Raw genomic sequence first — 27,301 nt, 5'->3', positions numbered from 1 at the left:
TCCCCGTGCACACCCATTTCTTATGCATTTAATGAATGTCAGTACAGTGCTACAGATTGAACAAAGGGAAAAGAGATCAAAACATACCCACTCTTGCTTTTCTGGGATGCAGCAATAAATACAAATTTGCGAAATTAAGAAAGGAGACAAGGAGTACAACTAACTACTGTGCTTAATGGTAAATACATGGCGGAACTGCCTTCTTGTCCAGCAGCACAAGAAATGTGGACCACTGCTTCCCAGTGACTATCGGAAGGGATTTCACTCATGCCTCTTCTGAATGCTTCTCTGTATTTCCATACAGACGCTATCCTGATTGTGATTGCCTCAACTTTGGATCATGGTTTTTGTTTTCCTTCCCAATTGCTATTATTCTTCTACTCTTGTCCTGGATCTGGCTTCAGTGGCTTTTCCTGGGATTCAAGTAAGTCAACTTTTTTTTTACTTGTAGGTGGACACAATATCTTTGCTTTATTTATTTATTTTATGTGGTGCTGAAGATTGAACTCAGTGACTCACACATGCGAGACAAACACTCAACCACTAAGCTACAACCCCAGCCCCATAAGTCAACTTTTTATGTTAATAAAATAAATAAAGGTGTCCAGGTTCCGAGTTGTCTGGTGCTTTTCCATCTTTTTATTACCCACAAAACTGATATGCATGAATAAATTTTAAAGGTAAGCTAGAATCTTATTTAAGCAATGTTGGCTGTGGAAAAGAGTCTATAAGGCAAATCCATCCAGGTGTTCTTTGAGTCCTAATTCACTACAATATGCATAAGCCAGAAGGGTATAAGGAACCCATTATGAAGAGGACTCAATCCAACATGTCAAAGTGGAGTTTTTAGAAGTTTTGGCCTTCTACTTGACTCAATGTCATTGACTTCAGCAGGTAGGCATCAGTTGGGAGAGGCTTTGGGTTATAAATTACTTTCAAACAAAGCACACAGGGCTTCCTGCTTTTTGCTAGAACCAAAATTGAAACAGGCTCTAACATATAAAGTAAATTGAATATCTAAAAATATTCTCTATTATCTCAGGGATTGGGCAAACAGGGATAACACTGTGGCCTCTCAGAGGCCAGATGAGTGATCTTTGCAAGTCCTGACCCAGTCCCAAGTCTCAGTTCTTCAACTGTAAAAAGTTAGAATTCACAAAGATGGATTCCAACACTGTGATTCTAACACACAAGGGTACAAGTCGAATACATAGTACCCGAGATAAGATACACTGATCAATAAAGAATTGCTGATGCCAATAAAATGTATATATATAATTTTGGCTAGGATTAAATCTCATAAGCAGCAATGAGTTATACGACTTAGATGACAGCTGACACTGAAAATTAAGAAGGGCTTCTCAGGAAAACCTAAAATCCAGCCTATGTTTTCAATTCATTTAGTAATACTCCAAAAAGAGAAAAAAAAAAAAAAGAGAAAAAGAGAATAATTCAAATTCATTTTTGTGGAGTTTTATTTAAATAATTTCCAGGACCTATAAATAAAACAGCATATTATTCACATAGACAATGAGGCTGAAGTCAGCTATTTGTACTTCTTCTGAAAAGCAAAATAGTATGGTGGGTGTGGTTTCCTGCCTATGCCCACGTTTTCCAAGCCTAGTAACATAAGGACTGACATGCTCCTCTCTCAATTCTTCCTGATTTTTCTCCAGAACTGCCCAATGGTTTTAGTAGTGGAAAGATGTTACGAATGATTTAACAAAAATAATTCTGTCCAGATTGTGGGAGCAGCATGTGGCAGTCCTCCCGCTGAAGCAAATGTGTGGGATGTCACTGACTTCAGCAGGTGGGCATCAGTGGGGAGAGGCCAGCTGATGCTCTGTGCCCCTCCCAGGAAACCCAAGCTTTTGGGGCTCCCCAATTGTATAGGTAGCAATGTCAGACAAGGGGACAGGAGTCCAGCGCCAATGGAGAAAAGATCTGGTCACAGGCCCCCAGCTGTTTTGCTCTGTTGCTACATATAAAGACTTTACAAAATATATGTGCAACCACTATCATTATTTTAATACAACTCAGAAAAGAGAAATAAGTAAGATAAAGGAAGAAAAAAAAATCCTGTGAAGTGCATACATTAGGCAAAACCCATAAATCATGATGAGTGGCAGGTTTGAACAGTCCCCTTTCTGTCCACTACTGGTTACACACAGCACAGCTTCATGTTCTGGCTAATTTTTCAGTGTCCTTTTCGGTCTGCCAGGATGTTTACCTCCAGAGGTTTTAAATCAACAGAAATTATGAGCCCCTCCCCTGGCAGGCTACCATACATTCTGATTAGTGTGTTGACTGTTAACATAGTTAATTCACCCATTATAAATGTTCCATTATACTTGGGAAGTGTAGCTCATCTATCAGGGCCTTGGAACTGATTTAAATGGAGAGGTTGGGGTTGATGCATTGGCACATGCTTCATCATTTCCTTCATGAAGGAACTAACCTTCATTTGTAGAAAAGCCAATTGGCTTTGACTTAACTATTTACTATCTGCAACCAAGGGGACCGAGTATATATGTAGTGCACTGGGTGGAGAGCAGCTTCTAAGAGAGGTTATCTTTTTCATTAGCTATACTTTTCCAGTGAGTATTCTCAAGGTGGCTCATGGATTCGTTTCTCATAATAGTGCTACTTATGTTGTGAAAAAGGCATATTGTCCGGAGATTAGCACTGTTCAATAACATAATTGAAACTGTAAAATATGATTATTCCCTCATTGATAGGACAACAACAATATCCATCTAATTATTTTCATGGGTTAGGGTTTACCCATGAGGATAATTATAAATGTACAGAACAGATAGCTTAAGAATTGAGGAAATTCTGCTCCTTCAAAGGGAATCACACCCCAAACAAGGCTGAATAGTGCAAATGTGTGGGGGAAAAATAGATTAAATCATCATGTACATTGGTGAGAAAACTACCATCTCATAATCCTAGTCTTTCTACTTGGTCTCTCATAAGTACATATGTGTAACCCAAAAGTCTACAGAAGAAAATGTGTCCACTTTCTCTATCTACATGTAACTTAAACTAAGCTACCTAAGAATATTCTAAGAGATAATCTCTAAGAATTTAGCCATCTCCCCCATTTTTCTTCTGCCTCTGGGGGGATTTATAAAAACAAACTAACCAAAAGAAAAAAAGAAATCCATATAGAGCAGTGTTCCACAAAAACTCTTTAAAGTTTTGAAAACCCTGGAATTTATGACAGAAAAATTATGTCACAGGGAACCATGGTCAAGAAAATAAGTAACTAAAAGCAATAAAGAGTAGCAGTTACTCCTGGAAATAAATTGGAAGATCTACTAGGTGCTGTTAGGACAGAAGTGTGCAGAAACTTAGAGAAAAAATCAATATTGTTGGTTTTACTTTTGAGAATAGATCTAGTTTAAATTCTGACCAGGATCTATCTATGTGCCTTTCCTGTTCTAGTGTAAAAACTCAAATTGAGCATTTTGTGAAAATTGATGGACCTGACACCCACTGTCTCATAAATTTGCCAAAGGTACTGTTGAGTTGATGAGTCAGGTATTTACTGTGTATGTCAGTGGTAAGAGATATGGGGCCAAAGAAAACATGTATGACACTGTCACTGTCCCTGTCCTCAAATTATTTATTTATCTAACTACTGGGATAAAACTTACATGTGTATATCAAACAAGATTTATAATAAATATGTTTTTAAACGTAATATAATGATGGAGCATATAAAAAAGTTTTAGACAGGGATGAGTGGCACATGGAAAAATTCCAATGACACCAAAGGACTTGGAAAATTATGAGATTGGTGGAAGACATCATGGAAAATATGCAACAATAATTAAGCATTGAGAAGTGAGTCAACCAAGTAAAAACAGAGAAGACAATCAAAAAGAGAGGGGAGGAATATTTGGAAAGCAGAGATTTCTGTTCTTAGCAGTGAGTTTCATATCATAAAAGGTTATCACAAAAATGTCGTCTGTAAAGGAGGGCAGTGGTGAAAGAACCCTTTGCTTAAGAGTCTTTACTTCTTTTTCAGTTTTAAGGAGTTGTTCAAATGTGGCAAAACCAAAACTGTGAAAGAAAAAGCTTGTGCTGAGGTGATCAAGCAAGAATACAAAAAACTTGGCCCGATGAGGTAAGCTACACACACACACACACACACACACACACACACACACGGATTGCAAGTAGTTGTTTAAAAGCAAATAAAATAAGCACATCATTGTCCACAAGGTGTAATATTTGATTCACACACGAAATTTGCTAAATTTTATGATAAACATGATAAAATACATGCCACTGTTGAACTAGAATTTTCCAGTATAGAAGGACAAGAAGCTGAGAGAGCCCACCAAGGGGGGAGAGCTTTATCCAACTGTATGATGCTCTCAAATCATCGACATATCCAGTTCTTACAGAGTTTAGTGCTCTGCTAAAATTATTCTTGACAATAGCTCAGAGAGTTTTCACAAATATCCTGACAGAGAAACAAAGAAATGACTGGAGTCTTTCCACAGGTATCAAGAAATCGTGACCTTGATTCTCTTCATTATAATGGCCCTTTTATGGTTTAGCCGAGATCCTGGCTTTGTCTCTGGTTGGTCTGAACTTTTTTCAGAGTAAGTATTACATGCTAGGCTTGTCAGAACTTCCCTGTCTTATACTGAACTTCTCTCCTACGTAATTCCTGTATCTTGAAAAGATAGTATGAGATTCTTTTCTTTCTTTCTTTTGAAAAGATATATATATTTTTTTATTTCTAATCTTTTCAGGAAAAAAATAATTTTAAGAAATAAAACCTAAGGTTAAGAAAGGATAACCATACTATCCTATAATAGAACACCAGGGAACATTAAGCAAGGCTATATCCTCCTTACAAAATTGGAAATATCATCTGCAGAAAAGCTGCAGTCTGTAGAGGTCAGGAGTAGGGACGTCAGAGACACACTGCCTGGGTTCCACTCCTGGGCTCTTCCACTTACTCTAGGCAAGTCACTGAACTGCCTCTTCATCTTCATCTTTAAAATGCAGACAGTAATATCACTCAGAAGAGTGCTGCTCCTTTTCCTGTAGAAAATGCTATACAAATGCTTATTACATGAAAGAAATGCCACTCAATGCCTGTGAATAATCTGACATAAATTTATCCAACTTACTATTATTATGATATTCCTTCCCTCTATGGAAGTCTATTGATTGAGCTTGTCATTCTTTCCATGTACATATATTGTGGGACTAGTTCACTACAAATTCAGCTCAACCTCCATTTCAAAGATAAGAATTTCCTGAATTAGTAATAAGACTGATTTTAAAAGCTAATACTAGAAGCCTGGCAGAGTTAATTTTATCTCTCGGAGTCTTGTATACCAGAGTCATTGCTGAGTCATGTGAAGTGAAGGGGGAAATTATAACAAGATTTTTCCATCCTACATGTCAATATGAATAATTTGGTTTTGAGATTTGTGTTTCCAATGTACCTTTCAATGGAGTACTCTCATTCCTAAATTCAGGAGATTTCTGACTTGGACTTCTTGTTTTACAATCCCCAGCAATAATCCATATAGTTTGGAGACAGAAACCAAAATTGTTTTGAGTCAGATGTATGCTGGCCACATGGAATAAAGAAACTCTTCTATCTCTGACTCAGAGCCTTCTGGTTTAGAGCTATTGCCACCATTATCTAAAAGGTGCAAAGTCTGAATCCAAATTTCTACTGACCCCACAAGTCAAGCAATATGACATGGTAGCATTTTATAAAAGATGGGCTTCCCTTAGGAGTAATGCTTTTCAGTTTGAGAGGTTTCAACAAAAAGTAACATCTAATTATTCAAAGAAAGTTATTATTAAATAGTTGATTAGCACTTTGTGGTTTTGTAATAGAATATAGACCAACATAAACTTTCAAAAATCTAACTCCTATCATCCAAGGTAGGGGAAATCTTTCTCTTAATACTAGTATGTAAGAACTAAATGAAACCAGACAATAGCTATTAAAAACCAGGCAAAAATCCCAATAGGAAATTCAGTTTAATCAGTTTCTAAGTGTTACTCCTTAGGGAATGATAATGTAATTCAGGAGATGCTTTGTTTGTAGCAGGAAAACAGTGCATTTGTTATGGGCAGGTGCTCCTGTCACCTAGAATTTGGAGGAAAAAAAAACAATAGGAAAGAGAACAAAGGTTTGAGAGAGGATGAAAAATATAAATCTAATTGTCAGACACAAAGCAAATGAAATGTGTATAAGCTTAATATTTTATAATATTGAGACAACCTAATTCATAATGAGCTAAAAATAAAAGTCATAATCAAATAATAATAGTTCTAAAAGTCTTTCAAAAATAAATTATTCAATATTTATGATTTGATTTTATTTGAAATATATTTTCTGTTGAATACATTTGTTACTTAGAGGTTTTAGACATTTAGAATTTCTAACCTAGCATGATATATTAAGATTTATAGCTACCACCTAATGTTTTCATTCCATCTGTTTGAACCTGGACAGAATTCAATGTGTCTTTTCATATAAAGCAAACTGCAGTTACATGATGCCTTGCCCAAGTTGGCAAAAATTCAACTAAAAATTATAACTAAAATAAAAAATAAGAAAGTAAATTATTAGTGTTGATCAAGTTTATAGAACAAATTATGCTGTGATAGGCTTTGATTCAAAATGAAAGAAAATAAGTCTAAGGAAAACAGACCCTGTTAAATTTTTTTGTTGTTAGATTGGGAAAGATGCTGCATTTCTTTAATTATTCAGATCTTTCAAGCAAATTACGAGAGTTGAAAAGCTTTTAAAATATAAAAATTACTGAGTTACAGTATAGAAAATTAATCCTTATGGTATATGCATTTCTTTTCAGGCTATGAAAATGCACTCAGTTAATATTACTGACTTTTGAAACTATATTCTAATTATCTATGCCCTGTTTCATTTATTTCTGGTTTCCAGGTGCTTTTTAACTGTTGAGGCTTTGGGGAACCTGTCTTATTTGCTGGAATGGCCTGGTGATTCTAAGACCCCCATCTGTTCCTGAGTCACTCTTAATTTGTACAGTGATAATTTATGAGCATCTCATAAACCATCCCAGGAATTAATATTCTTGACTGAGTTTCATGGAGTGCAAAGAATTAAATGTGTTGGTTTTATTTGTCTGACATGACTAGGACATAAAACTGCAGAAGCAGGTGTTATATCTAAGAAAACAGATCAGTTCCTTTTCATGGTTTATAGAAGAATTTGAGAAGACTCTATCATTATTATGTTTTGTCACAGTTCAAGAGAAGGATGTTATGGGCTTTTGCCCATTACATCAATTGTTTCAACCTCAATTTTCTGCAAATATAATTAAAAGAAACAAATCAAACAAGAAATTGATTCCCAAATCTGCAAGCTTACCTAGAAGGGAAATTTGGCCAGTTGACCTATTATGTCAGCATCTGTAAATGTGATATTGAAAATAAGAAGAACTGTATGAAAGCAATGGGAATGTGTTCTGATGATGGGTTCTACGGAGTTGTGTCATCTGGTTGGAAATCCATAGACTTTAGAGCAGATTATATGGAGTAAATAAGCTATGCCACCTGTTAAATAAGTACTATTGGCATAATCAATTGATGTTTTAACTCACTAGTTCTTAATGCCATTTTTTAATGAACAATTTTTTTTTCAGGAATCCTGGTTTTGTTACAGATTCAACTGTTGCCTTAATTGTAGGACTCCTTTTTTTTATAATTCCAGCTAAAACACTGACGAAAACTACACCTACAGGAGAAACTGGTTAAGTACCATTTATAACTAACTTTAATTGAATTTGACAAAAGAGCAAAAAATTACAAAATTCCATCAGTTTCAGTTAGCACTTAGAACAGAAGGAATGTCCGTGCTGACTCAACTCCTGGCTTAGCATGCCCTATTTACACACTGTATCGTCTATCTAGCCAGCACTTGTCCTACACCAACAAGAGAGATCACCTAACATGCAGAAGTTAACAATAGGCTTTCTTATGAACCATAGTAAGGGTTTTTCTATGTATGAACAATACTACATGACCTATAATAAACCAACTTCCCTGTCATAATCAGAATTAATCTTAATATCAGCAAACAGAGACAAAAACTTGGAAGTCATTGCTTTCTAATGAGAACTTGATAGTAAATGCTGAGGATATGAAAATGTGATGTGAATTTCAAGAGAAAGAGCATTTACATCCTCACAGTACTTATGGAAGAAAAGAAACTCAATCCCACATAGCCATAACCTAGGGATGGTATTCATTCAAAAGGACTGGTATTCAGTGGGAGCATTTACTGTATTTACAACCCATGGAAAAACAGGCATGTGCATTTACATGGGCACACACTCTCTCACAGGTGCACTTCTTAGACCTAGGATTCATTCGTGTCTGTACTTTATAGTAACACAGCATGTTTTAAGTAGTCAGAGTCCTATATTGTCAATGAGTTGACACATAACACATAATTTGTAAGTTTGGAAATAGAGTCGTAGATATGTACAGTTTTTATTGTTTTGTTTGTTGTTTGTTTTTACTGGAAAGAAACTGTGTTTTGTGCCATGGGATTGACCCATCTGACTCTTTGCATCACTTTCCATAAACAATTAATGTATCAGATATTCAGGACATGATATGTGTGAAAAGCATTATGTAGAAATAAATAATGCATTTTGCTATTCACTTGAGATTAGGATTATTCTTGTTGTGTGTTAAGGAATAGTGGAATATTTAGCATTGATTCTTGTGAGATCCTGAAGACTCTAAGCATGGCAATCAAAGCCCTAAATACCAACAAGGACAAACACTGAGGGACCAATGTGGTAAGCTCTAGCTTCCCTGGTTCCTAGATCTGAATCCTTCTCTCAAAAAGCTGTCCCTATCCACCCTTCATGGCACCCTCATCATTTAACACATTTTTCTCACTGATAAATTTTTTTACACTTTGTTTTAAAATGGCAGATAAGATATATTCTGTTAAATTTAAGTAAGAGGTCATTTCAGAGATGTTTCATTTTGAAAGAGTATATGGCCTTAATCCAATTAAGGAATTCTGTAGCAAAATTTCAGTCATCAGTGAAGGTTGGTTTGGTTCCAATTTAGGGGAAGGAGATAAAAAGGAGGTTGAAAAGCAATCTTATAATCTCATCATACGGAAGGCTGCCTCTTACACACAGATGTTAAATGATAATTTGCTCCTAAATGAACTTACTTATCAACAAATAAATGGAAAGCTCAGAACCCAAATATCAGGAGATATCTTTGTGATAATTGCTTTCATTTTCACAAATACAATTTTAATTTTTTAATCTGAGCTTTGGATTACCTATAAAATGGAATCCTGACGAATTTGTCATGATTCTCCTGACTTAAAAAATAATGAAGTACCCAAATAAATTTTAGTGAAGAATAATTAAAATTGTACAGTGATTCTACTAGAGCCAATGAAAAGTTAATATTCTACATAACAAAGAAATGTCTAGTCTAATTCACTGTGTTATTAGTAGGAGTAGTGGAATGGTTGAATGAATGAATGAATGAATGAATAGCATTATAAGTGACAGTGTTATAATCTACTTAAATGTATTTCAAAATATTGCCAAAGGATTTTTTCCAAGTTATAGAAATTTTAGTAATAACAAAAATCGAGTACAAGTTCTATCTTCTTTTTCAAAACAATATAGAAATTTTACAAATTTCCTGTTAGATGACTATGTAGAATACTGAAAAAAAACAGGGAATAGTGGTACATTCTAAGCACTATTTAACTGTAGCTTTTTTTTTTTCAGTTGCTTTTGGTTACTCTCCACTGATTACTTGGAAAGAATTCCAGTCATTCATGCCTTGGGATATAGCCATTCTTGTTGGTGGAGGGTTTGCCCTGGCAGATGGCTGTGAGGTAATACTCTGTAAGATATTTAACAATTAACTAGACTGTTCAAAAGAAGAACACAGAAACATTCAAACTTTTGACATATTCAGCATTACTATATCATTTTAATGATGCAGATTTCAGTAACCATGCAGTGAGTGTACCACACTGATGAAGTGAGTTCAGAGTTCAATATTTTTTATAGGCTACAAGCATAAAACAGTTTTTATGGTGTTCTACTATGTCAAAAAAGATCATTCAAAGGAGACTAAAATTCTTAATCCATACAATAATATTAGAAGACTAGCTTGGTAAGAAAAAATACATAAAATGATATTTAAAATGATACCTTGTGAAACATACTTTTGTTTGTTTATACTTTTACCTTATTTCATGATAAATTTGAGTAGTTCTTGGATTTCAATATGTCATGGTCCTATTGTCAAAAAAGTAGAATTAGAAATAAAATTAGTATCAAATTATATAATAAGTGTTTATTGACTGAAGCCCAGAGAGAATTTCATGCAGGTATCTAATATTCTATTATGTCAAGCCTTAGAAAGAAATCAAAACACCATGGGGAAGACACTCAGCTGTTGCTTTGACCTATCCAGACATTATAAAGCAGTGCTGGTCCCTTTTAATTGCCCTGGTCATTGGTAAGGTGGCTGGAAGAAAAATCTCTTCTCTAAAAATTTCTTAGAAATGTTTTACTACTTAAAAACTACTTATGTCTGGATTTCATAGACTTTTGTGCAATACTCAAAGCTTATGGTGGCTCCATTTCCTTTCTCAATCATCAAATTGAAGGAAATGGGGTGACAGGAAGGTCAAGCCTTTGGATTTCTAAGAGGTTAACTTTTTATATTTCTCAAAACAAATAGTTCTCTCTTCTCTCCTTGGTAACCTATTGGGAGTCTGTTCATTGCTTCTAAGTTTTTTTTTTGTTTGTTTGTTTGTTTGGTTTGGTTTGGTTTTTTGTCAATTTTCTGCATAGTATTTAGATACTGAATTTTTAGAAAGGATTTAGTCAAAGATAAAATTCTTGGAAATTGTCTCAATTCTGAATGCATTTTACAAAATTGTTTTAGGTCTAGACATGGCTTCTCTCATATATGACTCAAAAAGAAATGGTAGAAATATGAGACGATTGTACTTTTCTACTATTTCAACAATAATGAGCTCTGAATTCTCAGAATAAATAATATCCATTCCTATGTCTGCCCATTTGAACTGTGAGGAAATCAGAATGGGAAAATCTGACATTGATACATCTTTTGCTCACCTCTCCTCCCCAGAATATGTCCAGACTGGATCCTATATTAAAATAGCCTTGAAAGTATAAACTAGACCCTTAAGCAAAAAAATCTGAAGTAGAAAGGTGTGGATTTAGTCTGATGCACTAGGCTCTCTCAGCAGGAGACTTAGGGAAGCATGGAGGGAGGTCTAATTTGCTATAAAAATCCTAATATCCAGAATCAAATTCCTACAAGAATACCCAGAATAACCCTATCCTTAAGTGGCCAGATTTAAGCCAAAAATATGGCCGTAGGCATATGCCTGTAGACACTGGTTTTACAAACAATTTGGGAACAGTTAATTTTTAAAATTTTTTCTTCAAAATTCTAAGTAGTTTGGCAATCATCCAGAGCCAAAAAACCCTTCTAGTTGAAAACAGGGAGACAGAATGACTACAACATTGGTTTTGCTGCTATATATCTCTCTTAAATGCCCCTTGAATTTTTTTTTCTTTAGTACTGGGGATTGTCTGAGCTACATACCCAGTCTTATTTTTTATTGTTTTTATTTTGAGACAAGTTCTCACTACATAGCCCAGGCTGACCTCAAACTTCCAATCCTCCTGCCTCATTCTCTAGAGTCTCTGGGATTACAGGTGGGCACCACCAAGCCTGGCTCCCTTGATTTGTTTTAACATGACTTCTTACAAACTAGTAGACACTTTCAAATTCTTATGCAGGAATAACTCATACTCTTCCCTTTTCACATGTTCCTCAAAAGTTTTCCCCAAAATAAACATGGAAGATTAAAACACTGTTTTCTCACATCTCCTCCAAACTGGAAAGAACAGAACAAAAAGGCATTAATTCAAAAAGACAAAAACCATCTATATGACTGGGTCAGTAACAGACAAGATATGATGGAAAGTTTAGAAGATGGAAAGAGGACATTTGAGGACATTTGACACTGTCCAAGTAGAAGGAAATGAAAGATGAAATTTGCAGGCCGACAAAGACAAGAGTAAAGGGAAACAAGGGGCTTTATCCATGAGATCCTGGAAGAGCCAGAAAGAGCTGGCTGCAGATAACACTGAAAGCGGAGGTGAAAACTGAGGTAAAAGCCAGAGCTCAATACTGAGGATGGTTTTATTTTATTTTCACATTTTTATTATTAATTAATTAATTAATAATTATTGATTTATTTGTTATTTGTTCATTTGTTTATTTATTATACTGAGGATGACTTTAAAGTCTAAAAGGGGCTCTGAGCCTCTCGGATCTTTCCCTAGTCCTGAATATCCAGGCTGCTGTTCTGTCTCCCTGCTTACTGAAAATTATTCTTCTACCAATGAGATAATGACTCAGGCTCAGTTGCCTATGATAAAGTTTTTCTTTCAGCTGTTCTTGCCTGGCAAAAAGAGCTTCCAATCACCAATTTATTCTCTCTCTTAAAATGAATGGTAGTCAAGAATCACTACACTAATGTGCACTGACACATTAACCAGAAACAAAAGATAAAATGTGAAAACAAAGAAAAAAAGAAACAGAAAAAATCAAGAAAAATAAATGTGTGAAGCTATACACACACACACACACACACACATTTGCTCCTGATGCCTCTAAGAGATGCTGGAAACATTAAAGATGTGAAACTGAAAAAGAACATTATTTTTTTTAAGGAATTGGCATAAAACGAAAAAGAGCTCCTTAAAGATGAGAAATATAACAGCAAAAAATTTTAAAAAAAAATGGTAGCAGTGTTAAAAAATGAAATTTGAACATACACCAGAAATACAATAAAAAAGTAAAAGAAAGGAAATGTTCAAAATGAGAGATAAGAATATTGGAGCATCATTCAGGCTGGGGATATAGCTCCATTGGCAGAGTGCTTGCTTCACACGCACAAGACCCTGGGTTCAATCCCCAGCACCACAAAAAACAAACAAACAAAAAACGAATAGCAGAGCATCAATTAAAAAATATATAAACCAATGTAAACCAATAAAAAATGTAGCAAATCAATAGAAATGTCAGAAAGAGAGAAAAATTAAGAGGAAGAACATTCCCCCCACAAAAAAAAATAATATAAGAAATTTCTCAGAGATAAAGATATAGAGATTCTATACTGAGAGAGCTATTAAGAGCCCAATATCAAAGTGCTTCATTTAGAATTTCAGAAACCCTGGAGATAAAGATGGTGTCATCTTTTCCATATCTAATTGCACATAGATAAAACCCATTTTTAAAGTCTGTGTGCTCTAGGATGAATTTTTGTCACATGAAGAGTAATATTTTTTCATCTAAAAGTCATAGACAAAAACAAACAAAAATATAAATAAAAACCACAAATAACAAGGGATATCTGGTACCCACATCTGTGATATTGTGCCAGTTTTTGAACTGAGAGTATGCTGCTCATACTTCATGCATTTCTGATGCCAATCCTAGTTTGTCATAAGCATATTATGTAGTAGCCCATTGAAATTGTCTCACAAAGTGCGTTTTCCATTCCATTTAGAAAAGACAAACAGGATAATATATCTGCTAATCTGGGTGCAGCCAGTCTTTTGGACATATGTGATTAGGCTGAAGAGCCCAACTGAAATCTGCAAGAAAAGGTCCAATAATTTAAATACACAGCATGTCAGTTATTTCAAATCTCAAATTTTACAAATGCTGAACTATCAAAATGATATAAAAATAAAATTAAAAAGGTTTTCAGGTGTATAAAGACTCCCCAAAATTTACCTTCTATGCACCAGTTCTCAAGAAGTAATAGAAGGCTGTTTGCCCCCAGCATAACACATAAATAAGGAAAGATTCCCATAGCTGGGGAGAGAAGGGAACACATAGGAGCAAATGGGAGTCCTAGAATATTATTTGTGTAGATTTAAAGACCATCTAGTCCAGATGGAGTAGGAGGAGGGAATATTACAGAATGATATCTCCATGAGAGGACATGGGAAGAGAAAAAACAACAACAACAAAAAATTATCTCATAAAAGTAACTATTTGGGGGAGAATTTTCCAGTTTTATTGGAGAATATAATGCATTGGTGATAGATACTTGGAAAACTAAGCAAACAAAAGAATGAAGCATTATTTCCTGGGAAAACAATCAAAGAAAAGTAAATATTATCCTAGAATGCCAAGTGGCTCAGCTAGGAAAAGTATTTGTACAATCATACTGGTAAGCATTAAATCATGATTTAACAAGAATTATTGATGTATGATTGTGGAGGAATGAAGAGACAATATATGTACGGTGGATGGTGTAAGAAAATTAAATCCTCATGTAATATATTAGAAAGTCAGTAAATAATGTCTACTTTTGAAAATTAGGAAAAAATGCATAATTAGAATATTACTTTGAAGGATAACTATACTAGTCTCTAAATGTAGCTATAAATAGCCAATAAGAATTGAATGTTGCTGCCTCTAACACAATTTAGGAATAGGGAGAGATGAGCTAGAGGGACTGTTCTTTTCTTAAAATCACATAGTACTAAGTGAGTTATGAAAATACCCACATATATTAGTATATAAAATTAAAATGTAATTAAAACAAAGTGGGAAGATAATTTAAACTTTCTCAAGCATGTTGATAATGTTGAAATAAGACTTATCAGTCCTCCACATCAAAGCCATCCAGAGGTGCCATACCATAAAAAATGTTACAGAATTAAAAATTATATTTTGGAAACTAAGTTCTCAGCCAATAATGCTTTACATGTGTGTAAATTCTGTCCAATTAAAATGAATTATTAATGAATAAATATTGCAAATTTGTCTTATAGGTATCAGGACTATCTAAGTGGATAGGAAATAAATTATCTCCTCTAGGTTCATTACCAGTATGGCTAATAATTCTTATATCTTCTTTGATGGTCACATCTTTAACCGAGGTAGCCAGTAACCCAGCTACCATCACCATCCTCTTCCCAATATTAGCTCCACTGGTGAGTATCTTATTTATCCCATTTATGTTCTCTTCTTTCAAAAAGTAGTGTTCATTGGACTGCTTATTTGAATATTGTGGTGTGGAATCTTTGTTGACCTAAGTAGGCCTCCTAGAAGTAATTTATAGGGACTTTGTATTAATGCTTCCTTCGGTGACCTTGACTCAAGAGAACTATTTTCCATGTTCAAATAGCATAATTTTAAGTGAACCATTTATCTTCTTTCTGACCAGGATTTGTTTTCATTTACACATAAATGAGAGAGCCATTCTCAATCCTTTCCAGCTATAAGGGGGACTCAGTGTTTCCTGGCAACTTTAGGATTTAAACATCTCATGTTGACAGTTCTCCTTCCAGAATATTGTTCACAGAAGCAATAAAGTTTGTGGTATAATTAGAAGCTTTGGAGTCAGAGGAACCTGAGACCTTACCAAACCTCTTCTGCTCACTAGATGCATGTTTAGAGAAGTTGCTGTAGCCTCTCTGGACTTCAGTGTATTCATGTGTTATTTGGGGATATAGTTGCCATCTCATAAAAATTTTAAATATATATGCAAGTGCATTCATTTATTATATTATATATTATGTATAACTATATTGTATATGAAAACAATTAACACAGTAGCTAGCACTATATAATAATATAAGGTTGATATTTTTATTTAGTGTCTGGAATAAATGATATCTTATTTTCTAAATTAACTGGACTATAATATTTAAATAATCATTTATGTGTATAATTTTATGCCTTCAGGTTTCAACTTCCTTCTGGGAAAGCTGATTATAATAAATGTGCTTGTTTTGATGCATGGTGCCCACTCTCAAAATTTTCCTTTAACTCTTTTTACCTTTTTATCTTTCAAAATAGTCTGAAGCCATTCATGTGAACCCTCTTCATATTTTGCTGCCTTCTACTCTGTGTACTTCATTTGCATTCCTTCTACCAGTAGCAAATCCACCCAATGCCATTGTTTTCTCATATGGCCATCTGAAAGTCATAGACATGGTGAGTTAGCTAAAAAAAAATGCTACCATATCCAATACACATTATTATGTGCATGTAATATCTTGAATAAGCTCTACTTTTAAACACTAATCAACCATCAGGAAAAGCGTGGTCTAAGTTCTGCTTCCGAAGGTGTACACAAGACTGATTAGGAACTTGTTTTTAACAGTGATCATCAGTAGTGAACATGGCATTAGAATTGGTACTTGCAAATAAAGATATAAGGAATACATCAGGAGTGGTTGGGGGGAAAGGAGAAAAACAAAATTGCTTAACACAACTTAAACTTCACGTGTCAAAATCAGAATCCACCTCGACCAAGGCAAAAGGAAAAAATAGGGTTAACACCATCCACTAACTGGGTTTCTATCACGAATATTGATGCAACAACATTTTTCCTAAATAAGACATTGGGTTTAGTGACTGACAGATAAAAAGGCATCTTTCTTGTTCTAATTCATGAGCAAGTAAAATCGTAAATTTAAGTGATAAAATATGCACATTTCTGCCAAATGCAAAACTAGTGTCAGTTAAGAACTTATTTGAGAATATTCTAGAATATTCAATTTTCATCACCAACTTTCAAATCTATATAAACAAGAGTATAACCAATGTCCGTTGGTGAGCTTGTTATTCAAATCCATTTCCAAGGTAAGTCCCTGATCCCTTCCTTCGACCCAGATTGCTGTCTCTAAATCCCTGCAATGTAAAACTTCTGGAAATATTTCTATGCAGAAGTCACATAATATCTTTCTAGTAAAAAAAGGTGCTTCATACAATATATGTGATGCTGTGTGTATGTGTTTGTGTGCCGAGATTAATAAAAATAAGATTCTGAAATAAATTAGTGGCTTAGATGGAGAGAGAAGGAGACCTCAATAATAGTCATTGATAAGCGTCCCTCTTTTACTTTGGGGATCCATGTTTTATGCAGAAAATTCAGGAGTGAACAAACATTCTCTGTAATATGTGAGGCTTTGTGGGCCATACTGTCTGTTCTTACAAATATTCAATTCTGCCATTAGATCATGAAAGCAGCCAGAGACAATATGCAAGCAAATGTGCATAGTTATGGTCTGGTAACACTGTACTAACAAAGACAGATCAAGAGCAGAAGTTGGGCAATCTCTATTTTAATGAAGATAAGTGAAATTGTTTAATGGACACAATAATTATGATGTAAGAGAGAAAAATGGGAACACTAAGAAAAATGAGTACAGATACAGATACATTCTAAAATTCCAATTACAGAATGTTTCTGAGTAAATTAATAAAAATAATTAAGTGAACATGAAAGATAGTTATCATGTGGTGTCCTGAAACTCATCCACTGAAATATAAAACCACAAAACTTGAATTCTGATTTAATATGCCCGGTCAGATTTTTTCAAGGGTTTTTTTGTTTTGTTTTGTTTCTCTATTCTGAATGACTTGTGCTCTTTTCTGTTCAAGGTTAAAGCTGGACTTGGCGTTAATATTTTGGGTGTTGCAGTGGTGATGCTCGGCATGTTCACCTGGATTGAACCCATGTTTGACCTCAACACTTACCCTTCTTGGGCTCCTGCAATTGTTAATGACACCATGCCATGACAAGCACAAAATTTCTTACCATTTCTTGGCAACTTTGAAGAACCATTAAGAATCCACTATAAGATGCGGTTGTATAACTAAGGACTCATTTAAATCATTCATAGTGTAGCCACTACTATTTCAATGAATACTCAAAGCCTGCTGTCATAACTTGAAGTTCATGTTGCTTTTGAGATGCAACCAGAGTGTCTGCGTGCTTCATCAAGAACCCTGGGGTTGAGATTTTGCTCGTAGGCTATCTGATCTTGCTTCATCATAAGAATAATTTATAGCTTGACCTTTAAGAGGGTAGGTCATTTGCTTCATCTTACAGTTAACGTTCAGTATAACATTTCAAACATCAATGTATTATTTCAGAAATTTCCCATCAAACTAAAAACAGAAAATAAAGCATAACAGTTAATTAGGTACTTAGATAAATCATTTCTGTACCATTTTTCAAGGAAATTTGCTGAAAAACAAAAAGCCAGGGCCATCTGGTGTGTAGAGAAAAGTTTAATCAAAATGAAAATTCCTCACTTAAAAAAATCCAATTGGATAAATTTTAATATATATATATATATATATATATATATATATATATATATCATATGAAAATAGAAATTTGAAGTAGTACATAATTCCAAAATTATAAGCTGAATCCACTAAATAACAGAAAACTCATAAAGATTAATTTCTATTTGACCCTCTTTATAAATTAATATTTCATACTTTATTATGATCTTTGCACTTAGAAAGCATTTTGGATAGCTATGTATAAAACTTTTAAGATTTTCACTAACTAGCACAGCATAGTAAGAAAGGAAACCTAAACATTATAAAACTATTAATACATTTATGCATGTATACAACATGCATACGTTTTTATCTTATTTTAGAAATGTTGTGTTAAAATAGGAAATATAGAAATCTAAATCAATTATCACTGTGTATATGAAATGAGAAAAATGTCATGTAATTCATTATATCAAAATTGAAAGGAGATATCAGAGGGAAAATGAAAAATTAAAATGACATATTTAAAAGAGAAAAATAAAATATTTATGAATACACCAAAAGGAAAATAAAGGGAAAAACCCTGAATACTCAGACAAAAAAATAAAGAAGACATAAAAAACGTAAGGTCTATTGGCATTAAAAAATTGGACTACAGCAAATGAAATAGCAATCAAAACAAAACAATGTGCACAATTAGGAAAATATGGAGATGTTAGATCACACAATTCTCATGCTAAAAATAAAATAGAAGACAAGGTCAAAAGCACCTTTTCTATTTTTCATATTCATAGGCACCTTTATAGATGTTAAAGAACTAGTTTGGACTGTTTGAAATAAAATTATTTTTGAAATTCAACATAGTTTTTAAAATATTTCTTTTTAAACAACATATGATACATTTTCCATGTTTATTATTTCTCTTTATTAGTCAATACAAAATAAATTTTTTTTTTCAAAAAAAATTTGTGCTTCTAAATCTTAAAATATAATATTGGTATTTTGTGAAAATTATTTGTTCTTTCTGTTTGCTTGTTTCTTTCCTATTATATGCTACACATATATTTATGATCCATAGTACTGATCATTTTTCTGGTCTTTTCTAGTCATTCAATTTATTATAGCTGAATTATATTCTTTGATGGATACATTTTCACTGTGCAAAAAATAAAATGACTTTTCAAATTATAGTAAGTTTGGGTCTCAAGAAAATAATACAAACATTTCAGCTTGAATAATTTTAATGAATTATTTCCAACAGCTGTCAGCTAAATACAAGAAAGGTAATACTTAAGTCAAAATTGTCTAATTGAGGACTACATTCTCCTGTCACATCTTCGTGTTTGGCTGATATTTCGAAAATGACTTCTGCATTCCACATTCGTCTCATTTACATCAAAGTTCTCAAGCTCTTTTAGTTTGAGGGTTACATACTGTCTCTGAAAGTTTCTAAAAGGCAGTCCAAAACAGATGATCAAACAAATCTCTGTCCTCCCACTCCACAGTAGATAGTGTTTTTGTTATTATCTTGAACATCACTTAAAGGTTAACTAGAAATCTTTGTCACTTTAAATTCCAGTGTCTTACTTAGGATTGGATCTTGTCTAGATAATAGTAGCAATTTCACTAACTGCCTATTCTCTGTCTATTTGTGCAGACTCCTGGAAGCCTCCTCTGGCATGTGTACCTTTCACTTACCCCAGCAGCTGCCATTCCTGTTGACTTCTCTAGGTTCACAGCTCCTCTCACTCAAATGTGTGCAGTACTTTCACCTTCCTTAGTATCCCTGTCTTTGTTCTCTCCTTTTTAGTCTGGGAGGTAGTGAAGCACACTTTTAACCAATACTACCAAATAGCACTATTGGCAACAATTGACAAAACCATATCATGGCACCTTTTCAGTCCTGATATGGGCACCGTGTCTTATTATGTGGAAAAGATTATTATTAAATACATTTTTATATGTCAGCCACAGCCAAATATTCCATAAGAAGCTTTGTGTAACAGCTTTGTTCCAAAATTATATTGGTTTCTTTAATGAGTTGCTTTTACTCGAGTATGTAGATTTTACCAAATTAGATTTTTTTTTTCTTATTTTTAGTAGGGAGTGTGTTGTTCGAAGGAATGAAAGAGTAAAAGTGAACACATGGTTTCAGTTTTATTATTCAAACATAATCTAAAAAGGGAAATAGTTAAAATTGTTACTCCAGGGCAGCATTAGCCATGTCATTCCCAAGTGAAGCACTTTAATTCAGTAAAAATTTCCTAGTAAGTTCTGGAAATGCAAATATCAAACATAGGCCCCCACTGCAGAGACAAACCTGAGTAATCTGGAGTAAACAATAAAAATAGCATGTAACCAAGACAGAAATTCAAAGGTTTTTTTTCCAAAGACGAGAGTCTTTGTCTGTCTGGGAAATCTTGAGGCCAAATAATAGAAATTATTGTATAATATATATCTCTGTGTCTGTAAGAAAACAATGGACATCATCAAAGAAAGCATAAGCAAGAATCCAAAGATTTACAAACATAGGAGTAGAGGGGGTACACAGAGTTAAGATCCCAAGGACTGTATTCTCAAAGTATGAGATAGGGGCGAGAAAAAAACTCACCTTCTGGAGGGGATTTCTATGTTTTGGCCAATGTGGGCAAAATCTCTCTTGGAGATTCATAGGTCTAAAGTCATAAGTGTAAATACCCATAAGTGAGAAAAACATAACCTGAAACTTTATTCTAAAACTATTCTCAAATATCTAGCAAAAGGAATATGCTATCAACTGGGCACTCAAAAATTGCTAAGTTTAAGTTTCATGTGATATTTTAAGTAAGACTCATAAAATAATAAAACTAGACAAATTTATCAGCCAATTTTGTGAATCTTTTAGAACAGAATTTTAATTCTGTGTAAACTGTTTCAGAGACCAGAAAAGATAAAAAACTCCCCAATTAATTTGATGAGACTAGTATAACCTTGCTATCAAAGCCAGACAATAATGGTAAAAGATGGGGAAATTATGGACTAATTTTTTCTCCTGTTTGATTTTGTTGTTGGTGGTGGTGATGGTGATGATAGTGGTGCTAGGGATGCAACCCGGGGCCTTGTGCATGCTATGCAAGTGTTCTACCACTGAGTTATATCCCAGCCCCCAAATATATTTTTAAAGAATCTTTAAAAATAGGAATTATGAAACTGAATGTGAAAACATAATATCTTATGTGTGTGCTAATTCAATTTGAGTTTAATGTTGAAATTCCATAAATGTTATGCATATTATCAGTCAATTGAAAGTTTTATATTGAAAAGTAATTTAATGGGATTCTTCACATTAACATAGTGATAAGAAAATCTGACAATTATTTCAATACAGGAAGAAAAAAATGTTCAGTGGATCTAAAAATCAATTTACAATTTAAAAATCATTTGAAAGGAAACTACCAAAGACTAACAACAATAACAGAAAGAGTATAACACATAACCTGTAATAAACATCAAACTTAATAGTGTATCCACCAGTTCAAAGTTAATTTTCAAATCCAGAATAAAGTAAGATTAACATTTAAAATTGGGGTTAGGATTAAAGCTTTTCCTTTATCATGAAGAATTTTAAAAAATGCCTGCTAACACCTCTTCCACTGAACCAGAAACGCTCAGAAATGAAGTAAAGCAAAAGAAGAGGCAAAATAATTAGAGTGTAAATTAGGAAACAATTATTTCTTACATGTGATATGGTTTTCTACAGAGAAAGCCAAAATTACTGTTTTGATGAAGTATCTGTATACAAAATCACTATACAAAAATTAATTATATTCCCATACCATAGTAACAAATTAGTAGAAAATTAAGAATTTAAAAGGAAAAGGTACTATCATGCCTAGGATTAAATCTAACAATGTCAGCAAAAATTGATATATTTAGAGATAAGGAGACTCTAATTGTACAAGTATTAATTCCCTCCAATTATCTGTCAATTCAAAGTAATTGCAATCAAAACCCCTCCTGATTTGGAAGGTAGATTTGAATGTGACAAGTTGTTTGAAATATTTTTAAAAAGAAAGGACCCAGAATAGCCCAAACAGTACTAAAGAACAACTTCAAATATTTTCCCCCTTTTCCCTGATCTGAAGGCATAACACCAGAAGTTCTAGTAAAATTTTTGTCATGATAACCCTTCCAGTAGACAATAAGTAGTCTAATATCCTTTCAGATAACATATTCTCTGCTTCTGTCTCTAGACTTTTAGCTCAAGTCCTTCCTCCACATTTTGCTAGAAGGTGGAAATAAAAATAGAATTATATATATATATAGTTGTTTCCCAATTTGTCTTTTATGTCTCCAAATTTTTTTAAAAAAACTTTTAGACAGATGTGGTGGTATGCACCTATAATCCCAGCAACTCAGGACGCTGAGACAGAAGAATCATGAGTTCAAAGCCAGCCTCAGCAATTTAGTGAGGCCCTAAACAACTTAGCAAGACCCTGTCTCAAAATAAAACATAAAAAGGTCTGGGGATGTGGCTCAGTGCTTAAGTGCCCTGGGGTTCAATCCCTAGTGACAAAAAAAAAAAGAAGAAGCTTTTGAGAATCTATGCATCATCACTGAGAAATACTTTTTAAGAAAATATACAAAGGAGATAAAATCCAAAGTAATAACCATGAAATGAGTGTTAAAATGTTAACAAATTAATAGTTCCTCTTTCTTACTTAGAGTAGAAGCTGCCCTCCTTTAATTTTTTTTGGTAGGGCTCACCATCACATAATAGAAATAAATGTGGTTCAAATGAAAGTATGCAGAATTGGATCTGGAAGACATGGACTCAAGTTCAAACTCCATCATTTATTAGCAGTAAAACATTGAGTTAATAACTTTTCCCAGCCTCATTTATCACATTGGTTATATTGAAGACTATAATAATATCTTCCCTACCCAGTATTCCACCCTATCTTGCCCACCACAAAAAGTAAATACCATACACAGTCATCGTTACTGTGTATTAAAATTTAAGTGCATATGGTATAATTTTACAGCCTTCTGCTTGCATGTGCTTGGTATAATTTAATTCTCAAGCTTTAAGTTTTCTTATTGTAGAACAATTAATCTAACCAAATCAAAGTCAATTTAGTCATTTCAGTGTTTTAATCATGATTTCAGAGTTTAACTTAGTCAACTTAGTTTTTTGCTTCTCTTTAATTTCCTTTTTCTTGCAGTTTTAATCTAGGTTCTGTGGGTCCAACATAGCTCTCACTGGGTCTAGTCTTTGCGATTAGCACTCACTCAATGTAGCCTCCTCTGAGACACACATTTCCACTGAAATTTTCTTAAATGAGCTACTAATAGTATAAGACTATTTCCCTACTATCATGAGGATTAAATGAATTTATAAACATACAGCACTTTGAGCAGTGACTAATCATAGTAAAACTAAATACTAGAAACTAGTATTATTCCTCAGCACAACACTCAGAAGTAAATGTTCACACATAATCAATAGGGCTTGGTTAAACTCCTTCTTCAGAAGACTGTTAGCCAGAATCTAATTGAAAGCACAAAAAGAAAATCTTGTTAAGTCAGAAAGGTTATTCATAGTTTATAACCCCCAAGCAGAAATTTTCAGAGGATTATTCAATTTTTACACAACCAATCCTTGGTTGAGAGAACATTGGAAGTAAAAGAGCAAACAGTGTGTATTTACAAAGTAAATTTCCATTTACAGGATTCAACATACAAAAAATGGAGGAAAATTTAGACTCTGGGTATAATGCTGAAGAAAAAGCTCACTGTCTTATTGGAACAATGCAACATGTTGATTTAGAATGAGCCTCTCCATTAAATGATCTTCATCATTAGTTTTCACTTCAGGGATTTTTAGATAGTTCAAAATCCCCCATGTTGTTAGAGGTCCCTGGAGTGTTACCTGTAGGGTCATAGATGAATCTGAGCAGCTGTAGTTCCTTACACCCACTGTGCTGAACTAGCCCTTGGACCTCACCTCTCCTCAGCAGCAAGCCTGACAAGGCCACTGAGTCAATTCTGTGCCTTTGTAGTTATTGTTGTATAACAAATATGTCTCGAAGATTATCAAAATATCAGAAATGTTTCACATCCTTTCCTTATTCAAAGAAAATTGATGTGCTAGCCAATATTTCTATTTTTTCATTTTTTTATGTTTAACTAAAATACAAAAATAAACATTATAAATACTGATGGAATACCATGGAATGTTTGATACATGTATACATTGAATAAGACTTAAATCAGGTTAAACATATTAAACATAACTTCTCCAATGTTTACCATTTAAAAACTCAAAATCCTTTCTACTAGCTTTTTGAAGAGTGCAGTATAAAATCGTTAATCTGTAGTGCTTTTGTCACTGTGACCAAAATACCTGACAAAAACAACTTAAGGACCAAGGATTTATTCTGGACTACAGTTTCAGAGGATTTAGTCTATGGTTGGCCAACTCCACTGCAGAAACACCATAGGCATGGTAGAGAAAAGCACCTCAGCTCATGGCAGTCAGGAAACAGAAAGAAAGCAGGTGAGCAAGTGGGTAGGGACAGATAGAGAACCCAAGGCCATGTCTCCAGTGACCTACTTCTTCCAGCCATATACCACCTGTTTGCCTATGGCTACCACCTAGTAGTCCATTCAAATTATTACTTTACCAAGTGGATTAATCCATTGATGAGGTTGGATTCCTCACAATCCAATCATTGTATTCGTGAACACAGGTGCATTTCCTACTACATGAACTCTTGGGGGACATTCCAGATTCAAACCATAATATGTAATTACCATATTGTGCAATACTACCTCAGAGCTGCTTGCTACTACCTAACTGAAATTTAGTACCCATTTATCAATATGTCCCTATCCCCCCACATGCTATGCCCAGCATCTGGTAAAACCATTCTTTTCTCAACTTTTATAAGATCAACTTTTTCATATTCCATATATGAGATTATGTGGTATGTGTCTTTCTTTGCCTGACTTCCTTCATTTAAAATAATGATCTCTGTTCTAACTGTGTTGTCACAAATGTAGAATTTCATTTCATTTTTATCACAGAATAGTATTTCATTGTGTATACCACATTTTCTTGATTTATTGATTAGATAATAGACACTTAAATTGTCTCCACTTCTTGGCTATTGTGAATATTGTTACAATGAACATGGGATTTCTGATTTCTCTTCAACATACCCATCTCATTTCCTTTGGATATATACCCAATAATAATATTGCTGGAACATGTGGCAGTTCGATTTTTAATTTTTTCAGGAACCTGCTTTCCACAATAGCTCTACTAATTTACATTCCCCACAATAGTGTGCAAGGATTTCTGCCACATCCTTGTAAACATTATTTTTTTCTCTTTTAGTCTTTCTGATGTTAGTCATTTTTTTTTCATTTCATTTATAATTTATTCTCTTTCCCACCCCCCCACTTTTACACACATGTACACAATTTTCCTCTGAACCATTTGAGGTAGGTTACATGTAATATGGCTCTACCCTTAAAGCACTACAGCCTGTATTTCTTTTTTTTTTTATTGGTTGTTCAAAACATTACAAAGCTCTTGACATATCATATTTCATACATTAGATTCAAGTGGGTTATGAACTCCCATTTTTACCCCAAATACAGATTGCAGAATCACATCCGTTACACATCCACATTTTTACATAATGCCTTACTAGTAACTGTTGTACTCTGCTACCTTTCCTATCCTCTACTATCCCCCCTCCCCTCCCCTCTTCTTCTCTCTCTACCCCAACTACTGTAATTCATTTCTCTCCTTGTTTTTTTCCCATTCCCCTCACAACCTCTTATATGTAATTTTGTATAACAATGAGGGTCTCCTTCCATTTCCATGCAATTTCCCTTTTCTCTCCCTTTCCCTCTGGGATGAAATAATATATCATTGTGTTCTTGATTTGCATTTCCCTGATGATTAGTGATGTTGAACATTTTTTAATGTAGCTGTTGGCCATTTGTATGTCTTCTTTTGAGAAATGTCTATTTAGATCTAGTACCCATTTTTTTAACCAGGGTACTTGGTTTTTGCTATTGAGTTTTTGGAGTGTCTTATGTGTTCTGATTGCAACTCCTTGTCAGATGTATACATTGCAAATATATTCTACTGTTCTGTAGTTTGTCTCTGCACTCTGTTGAGTATTTCCTTTTCTATGCAGAAACTTTTTAGTTTTATGTAATACCATTTGTCTATTTTTGCTTTAATTTGCTGGACCTTGGGGATCTTTTCCAAAACATTTTTCTACTATTCCAATGTCCTGAAGCATTTCCCCTATGTTTTCTTCTAGTAGTTTCATAGTGTCAGGTTTTTCATTTAAATCTTTAATCCATTTCAAGCTGATCTTTGTAACTAGCTTCATTCTTTTGCATGTAGACATCCAATTTTCTCAACCTCATTTATCAAACAGACTCCTTTCTCTAATAATGTTTTCGGCACCTTTGTGGAAACTGAGTTGGCTATAGATGCATGGGTTAACTTCTAGGCTCCCTGTTCTATTCCTTTGGTCTTTAGGTCTGTGTTTATGCCAATACTGTTCTACTTTTTCTTACTATAGTTTATAGCATGTTTTGAAGCCAGATCGCATAATGCCTCTTGCTTTGTTCTTTTTTGCTCAAAATGATTTTGCCTATTCAGGGCAATTAGTACTTCCGTATAAATTTTAGGATTGTTTTTTCTAGTTCTGTGAAGAATACCATTGACATTTTGATAGAAATTGCATTGAATCTGTAAATCACCCTGGGTAGAATGAACATTTTAAGAATATTGATTCTTCCTACCCACAAATGGGGAATGTCTTCTCATTTGTTGTGTCCTTTTCAATATCTTTTACCAACATTTTATAATTTTCATTGTACAGATTTTTCCACATCTTTGGTTAAAGTCCTAGATTTTTTTGCAGCTATTGTAAATGGAATTGCTTTCATTTTGTACTTGTATAATTCACTATCAACATATAACAACATCCTAATTTTGCATTTTTGTGCCTTTGCTGAATCTGTTTATTAGTTCTAATAACTTTTGGTGAAGTTTTGGGAGTTTCCTTTGTATAATATTGTGTCAGCTACAAATAGTGACAATTTGACTTCT

The 27,301-nt window shown here is 33.9% G+C and overlaps 1 protein-coding gene across 1 annotated transcript in view; it reads left to right on the top strand.

Moving 5' to 3' along the window:
• The window catches only part of Slc13a1 (solute carrier family 13 member 1), a 123,710-nt gene extending 106,028 nt beyond the window's left edge, over window positions 1–17,682 (top strand). The window contains exons 10-17 of the mRNA XM_071601307.1: window positions 305–424; window positions 4,037–4,135; window positions 4,518–4,619; window positions 7,677–7,783; window positions 9,807–9,916; window positions 14,925–15,086; window positions 15,955–16,092; window positions 17,545–17,682. Coding sequence (XP_071457408.1) covers window positions 305–424; window positions 4,037–4,135; window positions 4,518–4,619; window positions 7,677–7,783; window positions 9,807–9,916; window positions 14,925–15,086; window positions 15,955–16,092; window positions 17,545–17,682 — 976 coding nt within the window. The remainder of the gene's footprint in view (window positions 1–304; window positions 425–4,036; window positions 4,136–4,517; window positions 4,620–7,676; window positions 7,784–9,806; window positions 9,917–14,924; window positions 15,087–15,954; window positions 16,093–17,544) is intronic.
• The last annotated feature ends 9,619 nt before the right edge of the window (window positions 17,683–27,301 follow it).

The sequence above is a fragment of the Marmota flaviventris genome, chromosome 1 (assembly GCF_047511675.1).
Source record: "Marmota flaviventris isolate mMarFla1 chromosome 1, mMarFla1.hap1, whole genome shotgun sequence".
Lineage (NCBI taxonomy): Eukaryota > Metazoa > Chordata > Mammalia > Rodentia > Sciuridae > Marmota > Marmota flaviventris.
The sequence above is the reverse complement of the archived record's forward strand: the minus strand, read 5'-3'. Positions and strand labels throughout refer to the sequence as shown.